The sequence below is a fragment of the Entelurus aequoreus genome, linkage group LG02 (assembly GCF_033978785.1).
Source record: "Entelurus aequoreus isolate RoL-2023_Sb linkage group LG02, RoL_Eaeq_v1.1, whole genome shotgun sequence".
Taxonomy (NCBI): Eukaryota; Metazoa; Chordata; class Actinopteri; order Syngnathiformes; family Syngnathidae; genus Entelurus; species Entelurus aequoreus.
Window position 1 is genome coordinate 29,157,394 of NC_084732.1, and position 22,994 is coordinate 29,180,387.

General features: G+C 39.6%; 1 protein-coding gene across 3 annotated transcripts in view; it reads right to left on the reverse strand.

Moving 5' to 3' along the window:
• Positions 1-815: 815 nt before the first annotated feature.
• Positions 816-22,994, reverse strand: part of LOC133632311 (semaphorin-4B-like) — a 159,020-nt gene continuing 136,841 nt past the window's right edge. For all 3 annotated transcript variants that reach the window (XM_062024694.1, XM_062024686.1, XM_062024703.1), the window contains 7 exons: positions 18,218-18,399; positions 17,818-17,968; positions 17,505-17,715; positions 16,534-16,649; positions 15,741-15,898; positions 12,524-12,615; positions 816-7,790 (listed from right to left, as the gene is read on the reverse strand). In XM_062024694.1, the coding sequence (XP_061880678.1) occupies positions 7,021-7,790; positions 12,524-12,615; positions 15,741-15,898; positions 16,534-16,649; positions 17,505-17,715; positions 17,818-17,968; positions 18,218-18,399 (1,680 nt within the window). In that variant the 3' untranslated portion in view covers positions 816-7,020. The remainder of the gene's footprint in view (positions 7,791-12,523; positions 12,616-15,740; positions 15,899-16,533; positions 16,650-17,504; positions 17,716-17,817; positions 17,969-18,217; positions 18,400-22,994) is intronic.

The window sequence follows — 22,994 nt, forward strand, 5'->3', positions numbered from 1 at the left end:
CAAGACATATCTTTTTTCGCTCTGACCGTAACTTAGGTACAAGGGCTCATTGGATTCCACACTCTCTCCTTTTTCTATTGTGGATCACGGATTTGTATTTTAAACCACCTCGGATACTATATCCTCTTGAAAATGAGAGTCCAGAACGCGAGATGGACATTCACAGTGACTTTTATCTCCACGAAGCTCTTTAGCTACTGAGCTAACGTGATGGCATCGGGCTCAAATGCAGATAGAAACAAAATAAATAAATCCCTGACTGGAAGGATAGACAGAAGATCAACAATACTATTAAACCATGGACATGTAAATACACGGTTAATGCTTTCCAGCCTTGCGAAGGTTAACAATGCTGTTGCTAACGACGCCATTGAAGCTAACTTAGCAATCGGACTTCACAGAGCTATGCTAAAAACATTAGCTATCCACCTACGCCAGCCAGCCCTCATCTGCTCATCAACACCCGTGCTCACCTGCGTTCCAGCGATCGACGGTGCGACGAAGGACTTCACCCGATCACAGATGCGGTCGGCGAGACGGAGGAAGTTAAGCTGAGTAAGGTGGAAGTTAAGGCGCGTCTGCTATCCATCTCTGTCCTCCTGGTTATGTTGCTGTAGTCTGCCGCTAATACACCGATCCCACCTACAACTTTCTTCTTTGCAGTCTTCATTGTTCATTAAACAAATTGCAAAAGATTCACCAACACAGATGTCCAGAATACTGTGAAATTTGGAGATGAAAACAGAGTTTTTTGTATAGGATTCAATGTGTCCGCATACTTCCCGTTTCAACGGCGCACCTCTGGCTTGTGACACAGGAAGAATCAGAAGGACGACACTGCAGCGCTCCAATAAAACACACTCAGATCTTCTGTTTCTAGCCGATACTACATAAAAAATAACGTAAAATAACGCAGTAACGCATCATGTAGTAACGGTAACTGAGTTACTGAATATAAAAAATAACGCGTTAGATTACTAGTTACCGCTGAAACTAACGGCGTTACAGTACAGTTACTCCCAACACTGCACATGACTGACTCCTAAGATGAAGCGTGTACATTTTCCTGCAGAAGACAGCAAATCCCAGTGAAAATCAATGCAAATATAATAAATGATCAAATTAATCTTCACAGTGGGCAAGTCTTTGTCAAAAAACATTTATTTTTTAATCATTTATCTTAAAAACTTCAAAATAAAGTGCTTTTTATGTACAATATAATAATAAAAACAACAGTCACAATTGATCTCCATAATACAAAAAAAATATACAGTTCACAATTATTTACACGACTAATATTTATAATAAGAAAAAAAAAACAGGGAAATCATGCAGGCAAGACCACATTTGTCTACTTTTGTTATTCAGTCAACTATGGCGCTGAATTAGATGAAACTGACTGCAGAAGTGGATTATTTATGAATGTCGTTAGTCCTATTGTGTTGTGCTGATCATGTGACTGTTTCAACTCAAAACAAAGCCATACAAGATACATTCATGTCCAGTAAGTACAGTATGTGGAGGAGCTACTCCAAATTAATTGCTGGTCATTAATAAATGTTAGTTAAGGTCCAACATGTCAGTTTGAGCAGCTCTCAGTGTAAATGTTAGCCGGAAGATGTTTGTTCCGATCACGCCGTTTTCCCGAGTTTTGGCCAGCGATGTCACTCCTGGGTTGTACGACATGCTAGCTAAAGGCATTTCATACATTGAATGAGGTTATCAAGCATATGAAAGCAGGATCATTTCTTTTAAAGATGTGGTAAAATCTTAATATTTTCAGGCGGGTACGCAAAATTTTAATTAGGGATGTCCGATAATGGCTTTTTGCCGATATCCAATATTCCGATATTGTCCAACTCTTAATTACCGATACCGATATCAACCGATACCGCTATATATACAGTCGTGGAATTAACACATTATTATGCCTAATTTGGACAACTAGGTATAGTGAAGATAAGGTCCTTTTTAAAAATAATAATAAAATAAGATAAATAAATTAAAAACCTTTTCTTGAATAAAAAAGAAAGTAAAACAATATAAAAACAATTACATAGAAACTAGTAATTTATGAAAATGAGTAAAATTAACTGTTAAAGGTTAGTACTATTAGTGGACCAGCAGCACGCACAATCATGTGTGCTTACGGACTGTATCCCTTGCAGACTGTATTGATATATATTGATATATAATGTAGGAACCAGAATATTAATAACAGAAAGAAACTACCCTTTTGTGTGAATGAGTGTAAATGGGGGAGGGAGGTTTTTTGGGTTGGTGCACTAATTGTAAGTGTATCTTGTGTTTTTTATGTTGATTTAATAAAAAAAAACCCCAAAAACCCCGATACCGATAATAAAAAAACCTGATACCGATCATTTTCGATATCACATTTTTAAGCATTTATCGGCCGATATTATCGGACATCTCTAATTTTAATTTTTACAACTAAACAAAAAAACAATGCAATTCAAAAAACAAACAAAAAAACAGTTCACGAAATAAATATTTTTACAAACTTATTTGCATTATTCAACCGGAACGTGTTGATTTCCAACAATTGAGCAATAGCCTAGCATGCCTTAGCTAGCAGGCGTGTTTGAAATAAGCTCGGCTTCTTTCCAGACACTTTTAATTGTGTGGATTACGTTTGGTCTGGCTTTTTTTTTGGTATCATACATTAAGAAATATTATGTACGATACAAATAAACTCGGACCATTTTTAAGTCAAAAAAACCAAAAACATAGCGTCACCTTAGCATTGCTAAGCTAACTAGCAAAACCAGCTGGCGTCCCTGCTTTGATATGCTTGATCAACAACCTGCTCGGTATGACGTAAGCGAAGTGGTGTACGTAGGCAGCAAAGCATCATGGGAGAAAACGATCAGTGTTCACTGGCTACTATCTCTACAACACATCTTGCACAATAAAGGTCCCGTAAAAAACACACAATATTAAGCACGTTTATAATCAAGGCAACAAAAATAAACACTGACCACTTCTGCGCTCCGTGCTGTGCAATGACAAGTTGTCAGTGTTGAAGGGAGCAGGACATATTGATGTTTATATTTTATACGCTAAGACATGTGGTTTTGTACTTTTACTGGAACTCAAACAGCTTCCTTAAGTCTTTGGAAAAGTCTGCTTTATTCCCTAAGTCTCCATGAGCGAGTGTACTTAAGGGTGTAGTGTACTTAATGGTCCCTGCTTTTCTTTCTGGTTTCTCAGTAGTTGCATTTTAAATTTTTTTTTTCAAAACGGGTTTTCAGTGAAATGTGCAAACAACTTGCGAGTATTGAAACTCCCTGATTACTTGTGCTTTCACTTTCACATCCCATGCATGGAACCTGGACAGCTTTTATTGGGACTCACTTGTGCCTTGGAAAGAAGTGAGGCGCCGTGGGACTGCACTACTTGGTTGAACCAGCAGAGGCGCTAGTGTACCTTCTTGGAAACAGGAGTTCGGAACATTTGAATAGGAAATTCTTCCATTCTGTTAAGAATAGATATGTATTTATGTTTAATAACTTAATACATTTAATTTGATGTTGCTATCCAAATTCAATTGTGTGAATGAATTTCAAAGTCATTTATAATTTTGTTTTGGAGTACAGTCGTCCCTCACTACAGCTGTAATTTTTTTTTATAAAAAAAAAAAAAAAAGCATATTCTACATGTTTTTGGCTTAAATGAACACTTATGTTTTATTTATTTATCTATTATGCATCAGTTATGTTACACAGTACAGGCCAAACGTTTGGACACACCTTCTCATTCGATGCCTTTTCTTTATTTTCATGACTATTTACATTGTAGATTGTCACTGAAGGCATCACAACTATGAATGAACACGTGGTAACAAAAAAAAGGTGGAATAACTGAAAACATGTTTTATATTCTAGTTTCTTCCAAATAGCCACCCTTTGCTCTGATTACTGCTTTGCACACTCTTGGCATTCTCTCCATGAGCTTCAAGCACACCTGTGAAGTGAAAATCCTTTCAAGTGACTACCTCTTGAAGCTCGTGGAGAGAATGCCAAGAGTGTGCAAAAAAGTAATCAGAGAAAAAGGGTGGCTATTTTGAAGAAACTAGAATATAACACATGTTTTCAGTTATTTCACCTTTTTTTGTTGAGTACACAACTCCACATGTGTTCATTCGCAGTTTTCATGCCTTCAGTGACAATCTACAATGTAAATAGTAGGGATGTCCGATAATGGCTTTTTGCCGATATCCGATATTGTCCAAATCTTAATTACCGATACCGATATCAACCGATACCGATATATACAGTCGTGGAATCAACACATTATTATGCCTAATTTGGACAACCAGGTATGGTGAAGATAATGTCCTTTTTTAAAAAATGAATAAAATAAAATAAGATAAATAAATTAAAAACATTTTCTTGAATAAAAAAGAAAGTAAAACAATATAAAAACAATTACATAGAAACTAGTAATTAATGAAAATTTGTAAAATGAACTGTTAAAGGTTAGTACTATTAGTGGACCAGCAGCATGCACAGTCATGTGTGCTTACGGACTGTATCCCTTGCAGACTGTATTGATATATATTGATATATAATGTAGGAACCAGAATATTAATAACAGAAAGAAACAACCCTTTTGTGTGAATGAGTGTAAATGGGGGAGGGAGGTTTCTTGGGTAGGTGCACTAATGGTAAGTGTATCTTGTGTTTTTTATGTTGATTTAATAAAACATTTTTTTTAATAAAAAATAATAATAATTAAAAAAAACGATACCGATAATTTCCGATATTACATTTTAAAGCATTTATCGTCCGATAATATCGGCAGGCCGATATTATCGGACATCTCTAGTAAATAGTCATGAAAATAAAGACAACGCATTGAATGAGGAGAAGGTGTGTCCAAACGTTTGGCCTGTACTGGATGTTAGGAGTGAAAAATGCTAACAACAACAGGCGGCTAATCCTGGCGCTACTCCACTTTCACAGGGACAATCTCAAGTTGACCAACATTTTTTTGATGCATTTCATCTTCGCCTCCTGCCTCATCAATACCACATCTCCACCTTGGTGAGACTTTAGACGACAACAGCTTACGGTAGCACTTCAGGCTAACAAGACTGTCAGCAAATGTCTGGCCAGAGTGGAGATGAACTCTTTGGAAGCACTTCATCATGGACGTCAGTAACACAGCTCGGGCTTGAGTGATGCGGAATAACAACAAGGGAAGCGCAATGCTAACACGGAATGCTAACAACACAGCTCATGAGCGTAGCTGCGGGTGTCAAGTTGACCAAGTTTTTAACTTACATCTGTGGTTTCAGCTTATGGAAGCCCAGTTCTAACTTAGAAGTGACCAAGTATTGCCACGTCGTGGCCATGTTGTGGTGGCCGGGTGACAACTACAGCAGTGATGCTCGAAGGATCCTCCAGGCTAGCGGTGAGTACAGTAATCTATGGGTGTTATTTCATGTTTACATGGTTGCAATATTGTAAAAAAAATCATATTTAGAAGGTAGTAAATTATGAAAACATTGGATTTGTTAATAACAATCCAACTTCGTGGATATTTGTTTATCACGATACAAATTAATCGCGGGGGACGACTGTAAATTAATTAACATTTTTGCCAAGTCTCCCTGTCCTTTCTTGTTTTTTTTTGTGGGGCAGCAGTCACCGTTGGATGAGTGGCAAACAAAAATATATTTTTGTGGAACTCTCAAGTCTGAGTTTCTGCTCACCGCTCGTAAAGACACAGCATGGCGAGTAAAACCTGCTTTTGTTGTTCTTTCAGATGAAAAAAACCAAACAATTGCTATCCATTGGGCAGTGACCGTATTGCATTTTTGAGGAACGCCCGACTGCGAAGTCTGCCTAGCGACAAGCCACCACGCACACACGACACAATTGTGCTGATCTACATTGCTGCGCCTGCTAGCTAGCTAGCTAAAATTGCATTTCGGTTTTGACGTTTTCTGTTGCCTGCCGGTTATTTGTAATCTGTGCGGTTTAGTACATTAGTGTAGGAAGAAGAACAGACAGCGATAAGAGTATAGTAGTGTTTCTGGTTTGTACTGTAGGAAGGGGATTCGTATTGCACCATTCGTCGCGGTTTACCTGACACACGAAACATGACGAATTTAGCCGCCAGACGGCAGGAGAGTGTTGAGTATGTTAGAATGTGTTTTGCGGCAATTCCAACTTTGACCAGAGCGTCACTTGCAATGTAGAGTGGCGCTTTCCATTATCATGACTGCATTGCGAAATGATTGACCCCCCTCTTCCTCTCACGTGAGATCCACCCAGGAATGGGGCCATATGAATCCCTTTCCTACTGTACCTAGGTGGTTGGTGTCCCAACTTTTTTTTTTTTTTTTAAAGACTCCAGAAGTCTGAACTAACAGTCCTACCTTGCATGTCACGTTTGTTCTTATTTGTGCCTCACCCCTTCAGTGCTCTTTGCAACGCTGAAACAAAGATGGCGGGTAGTGGTGGTCTCGACACACAATGGCACTATTGCGTTTGGATAAGACAATCAAGTTGTTTTTTTTTTTTGTTTTTTTTTGGCACAGCGCACGCGATGATATTGGGCGACCCTGAAAATGATAACGGTGAGGACTTGACTCCCCCTCAGTACCTGCCGATCACGTGACGTCCATGGTGCACAAAACAGACTTTTGACGTACATTCAAGGGAAAAGTCACGCTCCCTGTAAAGAAGACGTCCTTCATCTTCCATCGTGGTGAGAATGCGTCACATGACTTTGTTTTCATCCTCCCTGAACCGGAAACGGTGGCTTTCGTGCGGCCTGGGCAGTAGAACTGGAGGACTGGGGCTTTAAATACTGATAGAGCGTCCGATGTCCGAGCCCGAGTTGTATGCAATGAGCGGCCATGAGGATGTGACGGAAAAACAAACTATTGGTAGTGGCGGCCATGAGCTGCTTTCCCACGCAAACGGACCTCCGGCTTCAGAGCGAGGACAGAAAGGAAGATGAGCAAAATAAAGAAATGTCCTGCCGGTCTCACACGATGGAGTCTTTAATCTCCGAGCCTAACCGCACACGAGGCCGCGGGAGCGTGGGCGAGTATTCCACGTGGCTCTCCTTCACGTTGAGAGGTCGCCCGTCGGACGCGTCGGAGAAGCTCTTGCTCTCCGGCGAGGACTCCCGTGTGGGCGTGCTGCAGATGTAGTTGTCGTTGAGCGTCTGGTAGCCCTTGTGGTCGGAGGTGGAGACGGGGATGGTGTTGCCGTTGAGCGGCAGGCTCTCGGTGGGCTTCCCCGCCATCCTGGGCTTCTTCTGCTGCATGTTGGCGCACTCGCCTTGCTTCAGCATGGACTTCATGTGGTCGCGGTTCCTGTAGATGACGAACAAGGAGAAGACCACCAGGGAGAAGGCCAGCAGGGCACAAACCACGATGAGCTCGTTCCAGTAGGTCTTGGTGTGGATCTGCTCCGAGCGGGACTCGCCGGGCAGGATCATGGTCTCCACGCGCTTGATGTGCGGCGTCCGGGAGTGGCCCATCATGGTGGTGCTTTCCTGGCGAGGCTCCGCCATGACACAGTAATTGGCCAGCAGTTGGCGGAAATTCTCCTCCTCGGACCAGCACTCGTAGGTCTCCATCTTGTCCACCTGCGCCACCACCACCAGGCTGCCCTTGGGCGTGGCGTACAGGAACTGGCTGGCGCTGGCGCTGTAGCGCCACTTCCTCTCGGCCAGGTTGGAGCGCAGCTTGCAGGGCAGCACCCGGAAAGTGTTGGCGGGCACCGTGATGAGCTGGCAACGGGAACCACCTATGTAGCAACACGACAATAAGTACGTGTACAATAAATACGGCAAAACTTGAAATAATACACACAGTAATATCCCTAATCATTGCAATGAAAGCATGTACAGTAGTACCTCAACTTAAGAGTGTTTGGAAATAAGAGCTGTCTCTCGGCTACCGTATTTTCCGCACTTTAAGGCGCACCGGATTATAAGGCGCACCTTCAATGAATGGCCTATTTTAAAACTTTGTTCATATATAAGGCGCACCGCATTATAAGGCGCATAGAATAGACGCTACAGTAGAGGCTGGGGTTACGTTATGCATCCCAGGGTTTCCCACACATTCATTTATTTGTGGCGGCCCGCCACGAAAGAATTACGTCCGCCACAAATAAAATAAAAAAAAAAAAATAATAAAAATATATATATATATATATATATATATATATATATATATATATATATATATATATATATATATATATATATATATTTTTTTTTGTCCTCTCCACCTTCTCAGGCAAATCATATAGTTGATGTAGATGCCCATATCGGCTGTTCAGATTTACTTTACAAAAGAGAAGTGTAGGATACTTCTCTTGTTGCCTTATTTGTATTTGACTTTATTAAATGTACCGTAATTTCCGGACTATAAGCCGCACCTGACTATAAGCCGCACCAGCTAAATTTAGGGGGAAATACAGATTGCTCCATATATAAGCTGCACCCGACTATAAGCCGCAGGGTTTTGATGTGTAATTACCGTAGTATATAGGGGTTCCTGCTACCACGGAGGGGATTGTTGGGACAGAGATGACTGTTTGGGAACGCAAAGCGTCCCATTCATTAACAATAAATCTTTCAATCATTCAATCAAACTTTCACATCTTTGACATGGCGAACAGCATTCGTGCAGAGTACAAATAATACAACGGTGCAAAGTAATACAAAGTGCTCGCCTGTACGTTATCAAAATAACCAGCCTACCGGTATATGAAAAGTCAGTCTTTAATCATTGTGTCATCGTCTTCCTCCTGTGTACTAAAACCACCGAAATCCTCTTCGTCGGTGTCGGAGAAGAACAGGCCGTATATAAGCCGCACCGTTGTATAAGCCGCAGGGACCAGAACGAGGGGAAAAAGTAGCGGCTTATAGTCCGGAAATTACGGTATTTATATTAGAAACACAACATGTGTATATAACAAAGGGTGCAAAGTCTGCAGGCAGTAGGAAACACATGGTTAAGTGTAGGGAGTAAAACTTATGGCAGTCTAAAGTTCAACATTTTTGGAGCTCTTTGTTCAGTGGATCAGATGTTTGATGAAGCTCTGTGTCTATCTACCACCACTATGTTTTCTGTTTATTTGTTACTGACTGTGGCAGGACACCTCTGCCTCTGTTTCACTTTATGTTGCTGGTAAATAATATGGTTGTAGTAGTAGGCTAAAGTTAAATTATTTGGTATGCACTAATTAAAGGGGCAGAGCTTTGAGACATTTTAGCTTTTATATTTTATAAGATACATTTTTTGTAAGAACCCCAATTAATAAATATATTTCAGTGAATAACTTATTGTTCAAATCTGTATATAAATATGTACATAAAGTGTTGTAATTATATTGTAAAATGGATGGATGGATGGATGGACGCTTAAAACAAAACTGTTATTATTAATTAGTAAGTATACATTTTTTGAGCCTTTTTAGAGAAAATCAAATCATTGTAGTAAATTATGCAAATTATTCGATGATGTCATGGTGACCACGCCCATAGCCACGCCCCCACCGCCACAGGTATCTTGGCATTTTATGGGATATACTGCATCCTGTTGTGGCTCAATATTGGTCCATATATAAGGCGCACCGGATTATAAGGCGCACCTTCAGTGAATGGCCTATTTTAAAACTTTGTTCATATATAAGGCGCACCGCATTATAAGGCGCATAGAATAGATGCTACAGTAGAGGCTGGGGTTACGTTATGCATCCCGCTGTGGCTCAATATTGGTCCATATATAAGGCGCACCGCATTATAAGGCGCATAGAATAGACGCTACAGTAGAGGCTGGGGTTACGTTATTAAGTTAAGTTAAGTTAAAGTACCAATGATTGTCACACACACACTAGGTGTGGTGAAATTTGTCCTCTGCATTTGACCCATCCCCTTGATCACCCCCTGGGAGCAGTGGGCAGCAGCGTAGCCGCGCCCGGGAATCATTTTTGGTGATTTAACCCCCAATTCCAACCCTTGATGCTGAGTGCCAAGCAGGGAGGTAATGGGTCCCATTTTTATGCATCCCGTTGTGGCTCAATATTGGTCCAAATATAAGGCGCACCGGATTATAAGGCGCACTGTCAGCTTTTGAGAAAATTGGAGGTTTTTAGGTGCGCCTTATAGTGCGGAAATATGGTAATTCAAGTTATAAAAATATGAGTTACAAGCATCGTCGCCATGAGTTGGTGTAGCAGAAGCCTGGGCAAAAATGTGTCTGGGGGCCGGTATATCTTTTTTTTTAGGAACACTAATACAAAACCTCACAATAATGTCTGAATGCTAAAAACGTTATGACAGACCGCCTTAAAAACGGAATGGAATTTTAAATTTTTTGACTGAATGAGACACCCAGAATGTACATGAAAATAAAGAATGTGGGATTTACAATATTAACTATGAACGATAAAACACTGAATATTGACAACATATGAACGTCACACCCCCTCTCGATCGACATATTTTACAATCAAGCGAAACACAACAAAAATGCAACAAACGGCGAAATATGAACACGGAAGGTAAAAAATAAACCCACCTACAATCTGATATATCACTAAGCTTTAGAACTTTGTTGTAAAAATCCCTTTCCGCGTCTGTCCCTGACACCCGCATTTCAGGCTGACACTCTGTGGAAACGCTCCCCACCCACAATGCTTGGTGCCACGTCTGAGCTGCTGTGATGTAGATTACCATAGTAATTTGTATATCATGCAAAAGCGCAGATTCCAAACATTTAAATACTTTGTATAGTTCACAATTACGGTAATTTGAAAACATCACTGCACATCATAATGGCGGCTACAGTTTCCATCTTAAAGATCTAAAAAAATTATTTGGGAATGTCCAACGGGCCAGATTGAAAAGCTTAACGGGCCGCTGCGGCCCCCGGGTCTTAATTTGCCCAGGTCTGGCGTAGCAGATGTCAAAGGGAACCCCATCAGATCCGACCTAAACATCCGGTTTTACTCGCTAGCATTAGCTTAGAGCTAAAGATGGACATAACTTTGTTTTCCAGCCATGGGAGCAAATAAATAATTTGTGTGTATCACTGCTAGTCTGCAACATACTGAAGCAGAATGAGTCTTATGTCAGCCAAGGATATTAATATAATATCTAAACGGTGAAAATGTATCCATGAAAATATGAAAAAGCTGCTGATGGTGTGTTTGACAGAGAAGCAGCTGATACCATGGAAGTCTACCCTCCAAGGTAAATACGGTAAATTATTATTCTATTAATTCATAAAACTACTAGTAGTTGTTAGTAGTACGTGCTATTGTATTGTTCATCATGCAATATTTCTTGTAGCGTGTAGCTTTTTAAAAATTTTTTTTTTCAAAAAGCATGTTACATGTTAATTATGCTGTTCAATTGATTTCAATGGGAGACGTTCATTTGAGATACACATGTTTTGAGTTAAGAGCTCTGTCGCAGAACCAATTAAACCGGTAAGTTGAGGTTATACTGTAGCTACAATCTTATTTTATCAGACCAGAAAGACCAAAACAATCTTTTTGATAAAAAACATTTTTGGACTTCTTTTTTTCATTAGAAAAATCTATGGGATAGTCGGATAGAAGGTTTGTTGTTTTATGAAAATAACAAAAAAAATATGGAGATACTGTACATGCTTTGCATTAAATGTAAGTCTGTATACAAATGTCTCACTATACATAAATATTTATTGTGTTGTCATTTATAAGTAGCTCGCCTAAAAATATATGTCAATCATTGGAGTTCATTGCGGGGACTTTTTACATTTTAACTTTCAAAATAAAAATTAAAGACATTTCAAAATACATTACACAATTATTATTGGAATGCAATAATAAAAAAAGTACACCTTATGTAATTATTTCAACATTTAAATCTACTTTTTAAGTATTTCTCAGAATATAAAACAATCATTACTATTTATATTATTTAGTTTTGTAATGAATGTGCCATTAGTTTTGGTCGCTGATGGATTGACTGTTAATAATCACACGATTCTCTTGTCTGCTAATTAGAACTGCAACTAACAATTATTTTAATAGTCGAATAGTCAAACGGTTATTGCTTAAGAGCTGTTGTAGATGTTTAAGTTTGACGTTGGGTCGGCGAACTGATTTTAACTCATTTTGAAAACCTATTACAGATGTAAACATGACATTCAGTGCAAAAAGTATCATTGTCCAGTACGGTTAGGGTTAATTATTAGCAGTAGTTATTTACCTAGAGGAATACAAGTGCAAAGGTGAACATTCCTGGCAGTCTATCAATTAAAAATTTCCATCAAAAATCTAGTATGATCAAATATGGTTCCTTGCTCAATAAAGAGCTAACTAAAACCAAAGCTAACAGGCCTGTAGCTTAACTTTCAGTACAGACATTGAAAACAATGTCAACTTGATTGTGTTGTACAAGCCGATAAAAAGTCACCAGTTTCCCTCAACATGCAAATGTACCGCGTGTGAACTACACGTTATGGCGTTACACTCACGGGCAGCTGTGGGTCGAGCAGATCTGGGGCTGGACAGCGTCCTGTTACAAATGGCCGAAGTGTCAGCCTCCTCCACATCCTGCTGCCAGTGGCTGAGACAAAACATGACAGACAAAAAAACAACAAACATGACTGCTGGAGTTAAGCGACATGTGTTCATATTCTCCGCTAGTCTTCTATGAGGAACATGATCATAGTGGCTACAGTGTGACAGAAGGAACTACCTTCTTGTGTAAGTTTGGGACATCAAACTGACTGCCCCGTTTTTATTTGTTGTCATTTAGGTTGACAAAAATATTTCAATAGTTATTGGAACTTGTGAAGTAGAATACCCCTGATATTGTACAACTGTTAAGATTTGGTCATATATTCCTGTACAAAAGTGCTTGTTGGTGCAGTTAGTGTCTCTATGTGTTGGCAAAGTTGGACAATTACGGTTTGGTCAATTTTATCAACGATTTGATTTAAAAGTTTAATTGATACTTGGAAATAAAAGAGACATAATTTTTTTTAGCAAATTGATCAATGTTTAAAAAAATATATTAGGGTGTCCCGATACCCGATACAATACCGATATTGGAGCCAAGAGTATTGATTGACTGATATTGGTATTTTGTAGTGTGGAATGTTAGAAAAAAAAGCTTGATCAAGGTAAATGACTTAAGCAGAGAATTATGGTAGGTATTATAACATGTATTTATCTGGAATTGACTTACGCTGTCTTTAAGTTGAAGTGGAGTGGTAATTTATTTTTTGCAAAGCCTACTGGCCACAATAATTTATAACATTAAGGGAAAATTGATGGATGGATGGGTTATTGTGTAGTAAGTTAAATGATGCAGACACGTTTGTTACTGAATACTTTCTAATAAGCCTTGGAGACGTTGTATCTGTAAGTAATATGCAACTATTATTTTTTTGATACTTGTGTCTATTGATAAATGCCATGTTTTAGACTACAATATTGTTTAATAAAGGACCCTTATTTCCTACATCTAGCCTGTGTGTTATTGTGTGCTTAGCTGTTGTGTAGCTGCTAGTTCCTAGTAGCCTATAACCTACAATGTTTACTTCTCTAAAATACAAGAAAAACAAACCTTGTGTGATTATTGAAGGACATTTTGCTCTTAACTGGTTGTCCAGCTTTGCACACGTTAACACACATAAGGAAAGCTTGTATTGGAGCGCTTAAGTCGGAAATTTTAGATACAAGCCAATATCATCCAACATCGGATATCACTATTGGATCAGAACACCCAAATATGCATTTTTTTGTGGTCATAGCTGAGGGTGATAATGACCAAATACCGGTAATTCATTATATTAATTTGTTGTGCAGCTGGAATAGGCACCAGCACCCCCCGCGACCCCGAGAAAGACAAGCGGTAGAAAATGGATGGATGGATGGCTCGTCTCCAGCTTTTTTAAACATGCTGTGGTGAATCCCATTCTTAAAAAGCCTAATCTTGATCCGGTGGAGCCTATAAATTACCAGCCCTTTTCAAAACTTCCCTTCATGTCAAAAATCATGGACAAAGTGGTAGCTCAGCAGCTAACCACCTTTCTGGAACAGCATGATTTTTATGCGACATATCAATCTGGCTTTGGGTCAATCCACTCCACCAAAACGGCTCCTTTGAAAGTTTCCTTTGACGTGATGATGGCCGCTGACTCTGGTCACTACAGAGTTTTACTCGATTTGACATCTGCCTTTGATACTGTGGATCACAGTATACTAATTAATGGACTCAAATCTGAGAGGATGTTCTCCAGTGGTTTACCTCTCCTATATATAATATGAACTTTTAATGTTGCTTTTTTTAATGATTTAATGTTCAATGTGTCCAAGCTCTCATGTGGAGTTGCCCAGGGCTCTGTTCTGGGGCCTGTTATATTTTTGTTTTACCTGATACCATCCGTGGTTTTGAAAATGCTTCTTATAATTTCTATGCAGATTATATTTAACTGTATTGCTCTTTTAATGAGTAAGTTTCACCTTTTATCTGAGTTCTTGAAATGTATATCCTGTATCAAAAACTGGTTGTCTTCGAATTTCCTTCAGATAAAGTCTAACAAAATGGAAACTCTGATCATTGCTCCTGAAAAAAAGATCCCCCCGATCAAGAACTCCCTTGGTGTTCAGGTGCATCTGTTAAAACCAGCTTCAGAAACCTTAGGGTTGTGTTTGAACAGTCAAGGTCTCTGGAAGGTCACTGTTGTCAACTGACCAAAAACTGTTTTCTATCACCTGAGAAATATCTCTAATGTGAGATATTTGTTATCACAATCGTATCTCGAAATGATCATTCTCGTCTTGCATTGACTAATCTAGTTGTTTTCACTTGTCTCAACAAGTCAACTCTAAAAAGACTTCAGACTGTACAGAATGCGGCTGCCAGACTTTTGACAGCCGCCTGCATTACCCCCATTGCATTAAGTCTTCATTGGCATCCAGCCAAATTTCGCATTGAGTTAAACATTTTAGTCCTGACTTTTCATGCGCTGCCTGGTGGGACCCTCAGTACTGATCCCTAAAATTCATTTTAAAACCCGGGGAGACCTGGCATTCCAGGCTGTAGCCCCCAGACTCTGGAATGACTTGCACCAGTCCCTGCTTGAGCTTGAATGTGTTGACTCTTTTAAAAAAACATTTGAAGACTTCGCATTTCAGAAAAGCTTTTAGTTAATAGACTTTTGACTTTTTAAACATTTTTAAAATCCTTTTTATGATGGTATAATTTAATTATTGTTTTAAATTCACCAATGTTTTGTACAGCACTTCGAGTTTTTTATGTGTGAAAAGCGATAAAAATAAAATGTACTTGCTTACTTACTTACATTATTTACTATATACACACAAATGCAGCAGTTGACTTCTTTTTACACTTGTATAACTGCAAATGTGTCATTCCTTCTTTCCTGTAGGCATCCTTTATGTAGTACAAAAAAACCTACTATTTTTAACTTACAAACGTATAATACAGACATCCAACTTCTTTTTAAACTTGTGTACAATTTAAGAATGTTAAACAAGTTGTTTTTTGATGATGACAGTTTGAGCCTGGAACAGATCATTTATGTTTCCTTTATTTTCTATAAGTGCAAGTACGTACTGTGTTCAATCTAAGAGGTTCCATTGCACTCTGGTGTTTTTTAGATTTGTAGGCGTTGCACTGCGCATCTTGACTTGTGATTTGTTGCATTGGCAATAATGTACCTGTCAGGCGGCGCCATCCTGACGTCACGACACAGGCGCCCGCTCCAAGCGCAGTAGGGGTCTCTGGACAAGACGCACTCTCCACAGCTCAGGTAGTTGGAGCAGTTGGCCACAGGCACCTCCACCAAGCCCGAGTAGGATGACACAAACAACAGACCCTGCATGTGGGAGGAGCCGAAAAAACATGTTGGCTATTTGCATTTTTGTCATGTAAAAGCACATGCACTTTTTAAAAGCATAAGACAATAAGAAGAGTATAATTAAATAGAGCGCAAAATCTAGCCAGATGTGCTCTTGCTTGGGGCCAGCAGGGTAGTTAAATTGCGGTTAGGACACATGGTGGTGAGGCCAGTGGATGACACGCAGCCTTTTTAGCATTAACAGAGTGTGCACACATGCACACTCAGTCTGTATTACCAGCAATATTTTAAACAAACATAATGTGATTAGGCTGTTTGTCTTTCATAGCCCAGAATACATGGAAATGTATCTGGTACTTTATTAGAATTATATCATCTTCGATAAGAGTCCATTTCAACCCTGGGACAGGCCATTATGTCATAAAGAAAGAAAGGTAATGAAATTGAGCCGCAGCTAAAACACCAGAGAGGATCATAAACTCTGCTCCAGATGGTGAAATAACTCTTAAGAAAACTCGACGGGATGGCCCCCGTGGGGAGAAACGTCTTCAGGCAGCTTGAGCCGGGGTAAATTTAGCTCTTGTGCAGTGTTTTTTTATTTTTTTCCTCTTCTGACTTAAATGAATGATTAGAATCTAAGAGGTAGGATATACCCTCTGAGGATCCAGTTCGATGTGCTGGACAGGCTGCGGGTCAGGAAACAGAATCATTTCCTCGATGATGTGCATCTTGTCGTTGGCATTGACGGCCTTGTGGAGCTTGCCGTCGTCTGGATGACAACACAGAGCAAAACAGTAAAACAACTTACATTGACGCACTCAAAATATTATCATTGTCAAAACTGACAAGTGTAGCGCAATAAAGTTAACTCAAATGTACTGCTTGGTGGAAACAGGCTTTATTGAGGCTTATCAAAAAAACAAAAAAAGTTTATATCACACCTGTGAGGTGGGATGGATTATCTTGGCAAAGAAGAAATGCTCACTAACACAGATTTAGACAGATTTGTGAACAATATTTAAGAGGAATAGGTATTTTGTGTTTATAGTAAAAGTTTTAGATCTTTGAGTTCAACTCATGAAAAATGGGAGCAAAAACAAAAGTGCTTTGTTTATATTTTTGTTCAGTATATATCAAACGTTTTTTTCGAAGGCATTTTTATTGATATCGATTATGTGTCTATTGCGATATATGTTGATATCAGTTTAGCGGTAGGGCTGCAACTAACGATTAATTTGATAATCGATTAATCTGTCGATTATTACTTCGATTAATCGATTAATAATCGGATAAAGGAGACAAACTACATTTCTATCCTTTCCAGTATTTTATTGAAAAAAAACCCCAGCATACTGGCACCATACTTATTTTGATTATTGTTTCTCAGCCGTTTGTACATGTTGCAGTTTATAAATAAAGGTTTATAAAAAATAAATAAATAAATAAAAAATATATAAAAATAAAAATAAATGCCTCTGCGCATGCCCAGAGCATAGATGTAACGAATCGATGACTAAATTAATCGCCAAATATTTTTATAATCGATTTTAATCGATTTAATCGATTAGTTGTTGCAGCCCTATTTAGTGGCCCAGCCTAGCATAAACTACTATTATTTGGTCACCTGTTCCAATAAAAAGCACGTCGTAGGCTCGCTCCATGCCCTGAATCTTGTGCACGGCGATCTGCGTGTAGCGCACGCTGCGTTTCAGCAGCAAGGGGGCACTTCGTATCACGCTGTCCATCAGGAAGTGGTCCTTGACAAAGTTGAGCACCTTGTCGGGCATGTGCAAAGATGACTGGATTCCCATTTGCCTGGCATGGTTGGTCACACACTGCGTTGGCGAGAAACGAAATACAATCTCATGTATAACGAGTGCCATTATGATGACAAGTGACAATTTGAGACAAAAAAAGGTCGAGAATGGTCCACTCACCGCTCCGGGTCTTGGTTCTGGTGCAGGGTGGTTGTACGTGTACCACTGCTGCGTCTCCCTGTTGACCTGCCGGTAACGCCCACTGAAGGCTCTCTCCACCTGTGCCATGGTGAAGGCACACACTGCCGAGCTACCTGATGCTCCTTTATACCTGTTAACACAGTTAAAGGTCCCCGTTATACAAAAATGACTTTTGATTGATGTTCTAATCTACTTCTAACTATCTTACAGATATGCACGCCTCTTTGCAAAAGTTTTTAAAGCAGGCTTCTCTACACATCTTGAAAACAATTAAAACTTTTTATTTTAATTTCATTTCAAATGTATTTATTTAATTTAATAAAATTTTCCTCCAAAAAACAAACTCTGGTGGTACATGAACAATATGTTTGCCTCATACCACTGTGATGTAAAGACCCCGTAAAAGACGGTGCTCTCCCAGCTGTCTCCCATGGGCTTCAGGACAAACATGTCCTGGAGGATGTTGAAGGGGAAGCCGTCGTCTGGGAGGGAGCACAGGAGCTGGGCCTTCAGGAAAGTGGTCCATTTCTTCTGCAACACCCGCTCGCCCCCTCTGTCGCCCTGGAAACAAGTATATCAGGTAGGTCAGACAAGGACATTTTTACTTCCAGTGGTGTGGAAGAAGCCCATTAAACAACTTTACGATGGACTGGATGGTGAGCCAGTGGGCTCTCGGAGACCTCTGACCTCACAAATCGACAAAAGATATTGTTCTCAGCAGTTTTCCAATTTTATGAATTAATAGTCAATTCAGCAACACAATCATCAGCTTGTCATCCATCTATCCATTTTCTACCGCTTGTCCCTTTCAGGGGTGCTGGAGCCTATCCCAATTTTTTTTTTTAAATGGCAAATTATCCATGCAGTATCTCACTTGTCCTTTGGAAGGTGCTGCTGAGTTCTAAACTCAAAGCATGCATGTGTTTTGAACTTAATGAAAAAGACTGAAAATAAGCCGGGGGTCTTTTTGTTTCTGCTTTAGTGGATTCTGCCTTGGATTTTATAGCCATATTTCTGTCTCTTCGACTCCCTCTCCACTTCTAACTGTTCCAAATGCAAAAATCATAAAGAGTACAAACAATGGCATATTCTATTAGCTAACTTCCTTTATCTGAATAGCCATTTGCGATTTATAGCATGAAATAACAAATATATTGCAGTCTTGTTGTTTATTTTTCAAAATGATTAAACTATTCAATGTCAAAATATAAACAGTAGAAATAATGAACAAAATGTCAGATACTGTCTTGTTCTAAAACACCAATGAAAATGAAATGTAGCATTTAGACAGGCTATACTGTAGCAAAAGTCCTCACATGTATGTCATGTGTGTTCTTAAATGTGTATTCCACGTCTTCCATGTCGAGAGCAGTTTTGATTTGGGCTTACATGGTAAACAACTAAAATGAATGTTGTGGGCATTGTTTTATCCAAACGCATACATTTGTCCAAATGTGACCAAGTAGCTGCATTGTGGGTTTCATGGATCTACATCGCTAAAAGAAAAATCTAAGGAAGAAAATCCCTCTGCCAGCTTCCACTAGTTTTTTTAAAATATATAAATCGCCCGCTTGTATATTCTCTCTTCTCCGACTCTCTTGTTGTCATTTGGGATGTGCGCGTCTGTTGTGATTTTCCTTCCTGGTTCAATGACCCGTCCCATCTTGATTTGGCCTGTCCGTAATGTTTTGCTCTAATCTTAACCAATCGTGACTCATCATAGTAAACCAACCAACCAATCATGGATTTTCTCATATGTAAACCAAACAATCATCGTTGGTGTTTCTCGTATAATTTGTACCCTGCCCGCGGAGTTGCTTCGCTTAATAGCTTAGATTTTTAAGTTAATAATTTTGAATGGAAAACCGTAGTTTTTATCACTGGATTATTAAAAACTGTACTCATTACAGGAAAACCGTTATTTTTGGCAGTTATGGCAAAGAGACATCAAGATTTTAACACACATTGTAGGTGGAAAAAAAATGAAAATCTTTTTTTATATTTTTACAGAGATAAAAAAAGACGGATTTCCGACCATAGACGGAAAATCACATCCTTGTCAAAGTATTGTGTCACTACCTGATTTACTAAGATGCCCGATCCGTTTACGCACAAAAGTTTTGCGAATTACAAAAAATGGAACACTTCAATTATTAGTATTGAGAATTAAATATGAGGCTGGTGTATGAGAATAACTGGAGTTCCGAAAAAATGTATCAGCTGGACATTGTCAGTTTTATTTGTGCACATCAAAGTGTACACACAGTCTTTTATTTTAGGTTACTAACTGTAGTACACAAGTGTAAATACTGGTTATCATTTTGTCATCTAATTAAACAAACTCAAAGTCTGTGTCTTAAAGGGGGCCTATTATGAAAAACGAACGTTTCTTACCTATTGGTACCTGTTTTTGAGTATTTGAAATCTGCATAAGTCCCAAAAATTAGAAATCAAACTATGGAGGAGGCATTGCAGAGATATTTATAAAACAATGTTGTTTTCCTTCATACTTCCTCCAAACGAGCCATTTTGAATTTGCCACATTTGTGACTTTTTTGCCGAGTGTGACTTTAGTAGATATATCCATATATGGTAGAAATTTACCCGTAGAGCTTTACGTGAGTCGGCCATTGTAGTCGACAAGTTACTTCCTTGTTTCTATCCTCTTGTTGTGGGGCAGACTTTCTCGTACATGCACATGCTTCCTCCGCTGTTGCCATTTCTAATACAAAGTAGCGTATAGTTCAAATTTAGATTTGTCAGTAGACTTGCTATGGAAGCACTAAAAACTACAACATGGCTGATAGGGAGAAGACGCAGTCCAAGTGGAGGCACATAAATAAGACCACCCACAAAACGGCACATCCTGAAGAGATGGTCAGAAAGCGGCATGTAGACGGTCTGTAAAACATCATCTATGCAAATGTTTGACCAAAGAACCACCATTACACATTATGCAGACCACGAGGAAGTGCTTTAAATGTAGGGAAAACATCATGATATGACCTCTTCAACTGAAAATTAATATAAACAATGTCAGCAGACATACATCCATGGATGAATCCGGACCTATTAGCTGCCATAAAAGACAGAGACAGGAAATACTCTGAATACCAAAAATGTAAAACAGAAGTAGATAAACAACCCAATAATATCAACCTCAAATTACTCCTTTCAACTCTCAAAAAGCAATGCAATAAATTAAGAAATAAGTCAACCAACCTGACCAAATCCTTAAAAAAAAATTACATTAACGACAAAATAGAGGAAAACACAAATAAGCCACGTGAGCTCTGGAAAATTCTCAACAACCAGCTTCCTGGTTGCAGCCATAAACTAAAAACAAGACTCACCAACATCAGCATCAAGGAGGGTGACTCCCTCATTACAGACAAAATGGAGGTAGCTAGCAGACTTAACATCTTTTTCACCAGCATAGCCGCAACTCTTGTCAACAAGCTGTCCCACCACTCTGGTCGCTTTGGTGTAGAACACATTAAAGCCTTCTACAGAAAGCTAGGAGTATCCAACGATAATTTCAAATTAGAAATGGTCACAGCTGATGAGGTGTTTAAAAAATTGAGCGCGCTCCACCCTAACAAGGCCACCGGCCTTGATAATATTCCCTCCAGATTCCTCAGGGACTCTGCCTCCATCATTGCCCCGATCATCACGCACATAATAAACCTATCAATTACACAAGGCCAAGTACCAACAGTAACTCCCCTTTTTAAAAAAGGAAGCAAATTGGAACCTGGCAACTACCGACCTGTTTCTATTCTCAGTTCCATTTCGAAAGTAATGGAGAAAATAGTTTATGAACAGGTCGATAGTTACCTTGCCACTAATAAACTCATGTACAAATTCCAATCCGGCTTCAGAACTAACCACTCCACTGACACATGCCTTCTCTATCTGACCGACCACATCAAACATGAGGTGGACGCGGGCAAATACTGCGGCATGGTCATGCTAGACCTTCAGAAGGCCTTTGAGACCGTTAACCACGCTATACTGTTGGATAAGCTCAGAGCAATCGGATTTAACAAAACCTCATGGAGCTGGATGCAATCTTACTTGGAGGGGAGGGAGCAGGTGGTAGAGGTGAACGGCACCGTGTCCCCCCCCCTCTCGGTGAGCTGTGGAGTCCCCCAAGGCAGTATATTGGGACCTTTACTGTTCCTAATATACATAAACGACATGTCATCGGCATGCGACTGTGAATTGTTTTTGTTTGCGGATGACTCTGCCCTGCTGGTATCCGGCAAGGACAAGTCACAGGTGGAGAAAATCTTCAGTGCTGAGCTCTTTAGAACTTGCACCTGGCTCGCTGACAACAAGCTATCCATACACTTGGGTAAAACAGAATCCATCCTGTTTGGGTCCCACATCAACCTTAAGAAAGTCAATGACTTCACCATAAAAGTGGGTGACATTGTTATCACCAGGAAAGATGAGGTCACCTACCTAGGTTCCATTCTAGAGGCTAACCTTTCCTGTGATAAAATGGCAACCAAGGTAATCAAAAAGGTTAACCAACGAGTGAGATTTCTCTACAGAATCTCCTCTCTGGTCAACAAAAGCACCTTGAGGATTCTGGCGGGAACTCTCGTTCAACCCTTTTTCGATTACGCATGCACCTCCTGGTACCCCAGCACCTCCAAAACCCTCAAATCTATACTCCAAACATCTCAGAACAAGCTAGTCAGGTTACTTCTAGACCTCCACCCCAGATCCCACCTCACTCCTACCCACTTCTCTAAAGTGGGCTGGCTCAAGGTGGAGGACAGAGTTAAACAACTTGCACTGAGCCTAGTCTATAAAATCCGCTACACCTCCCTGATATCGAAGTACATGTCAAACTTCTTCCTTAACGTAAATGACCGCCATAACCACAACACCAGGGGGAGCTCCACTAACCACGTTAAACCCAGATTCCGAACTAACAAAGGTCTTAACTCATTCTCTTTCTATGCCACATCAATGTGAAATGCGCTCCCAACAGGTATAAAAGAAAGGGCATTTCTATCCTCCTTCAAAACCGCAATAAAATTTCACCTCCAGGCAGCTACAACCCTAAACTAACACCCTCCCCGGATTGCTAATAATCAAATGTAAACAATCAAATGCAGATACTTTTTCTTATGCCTTCTGAT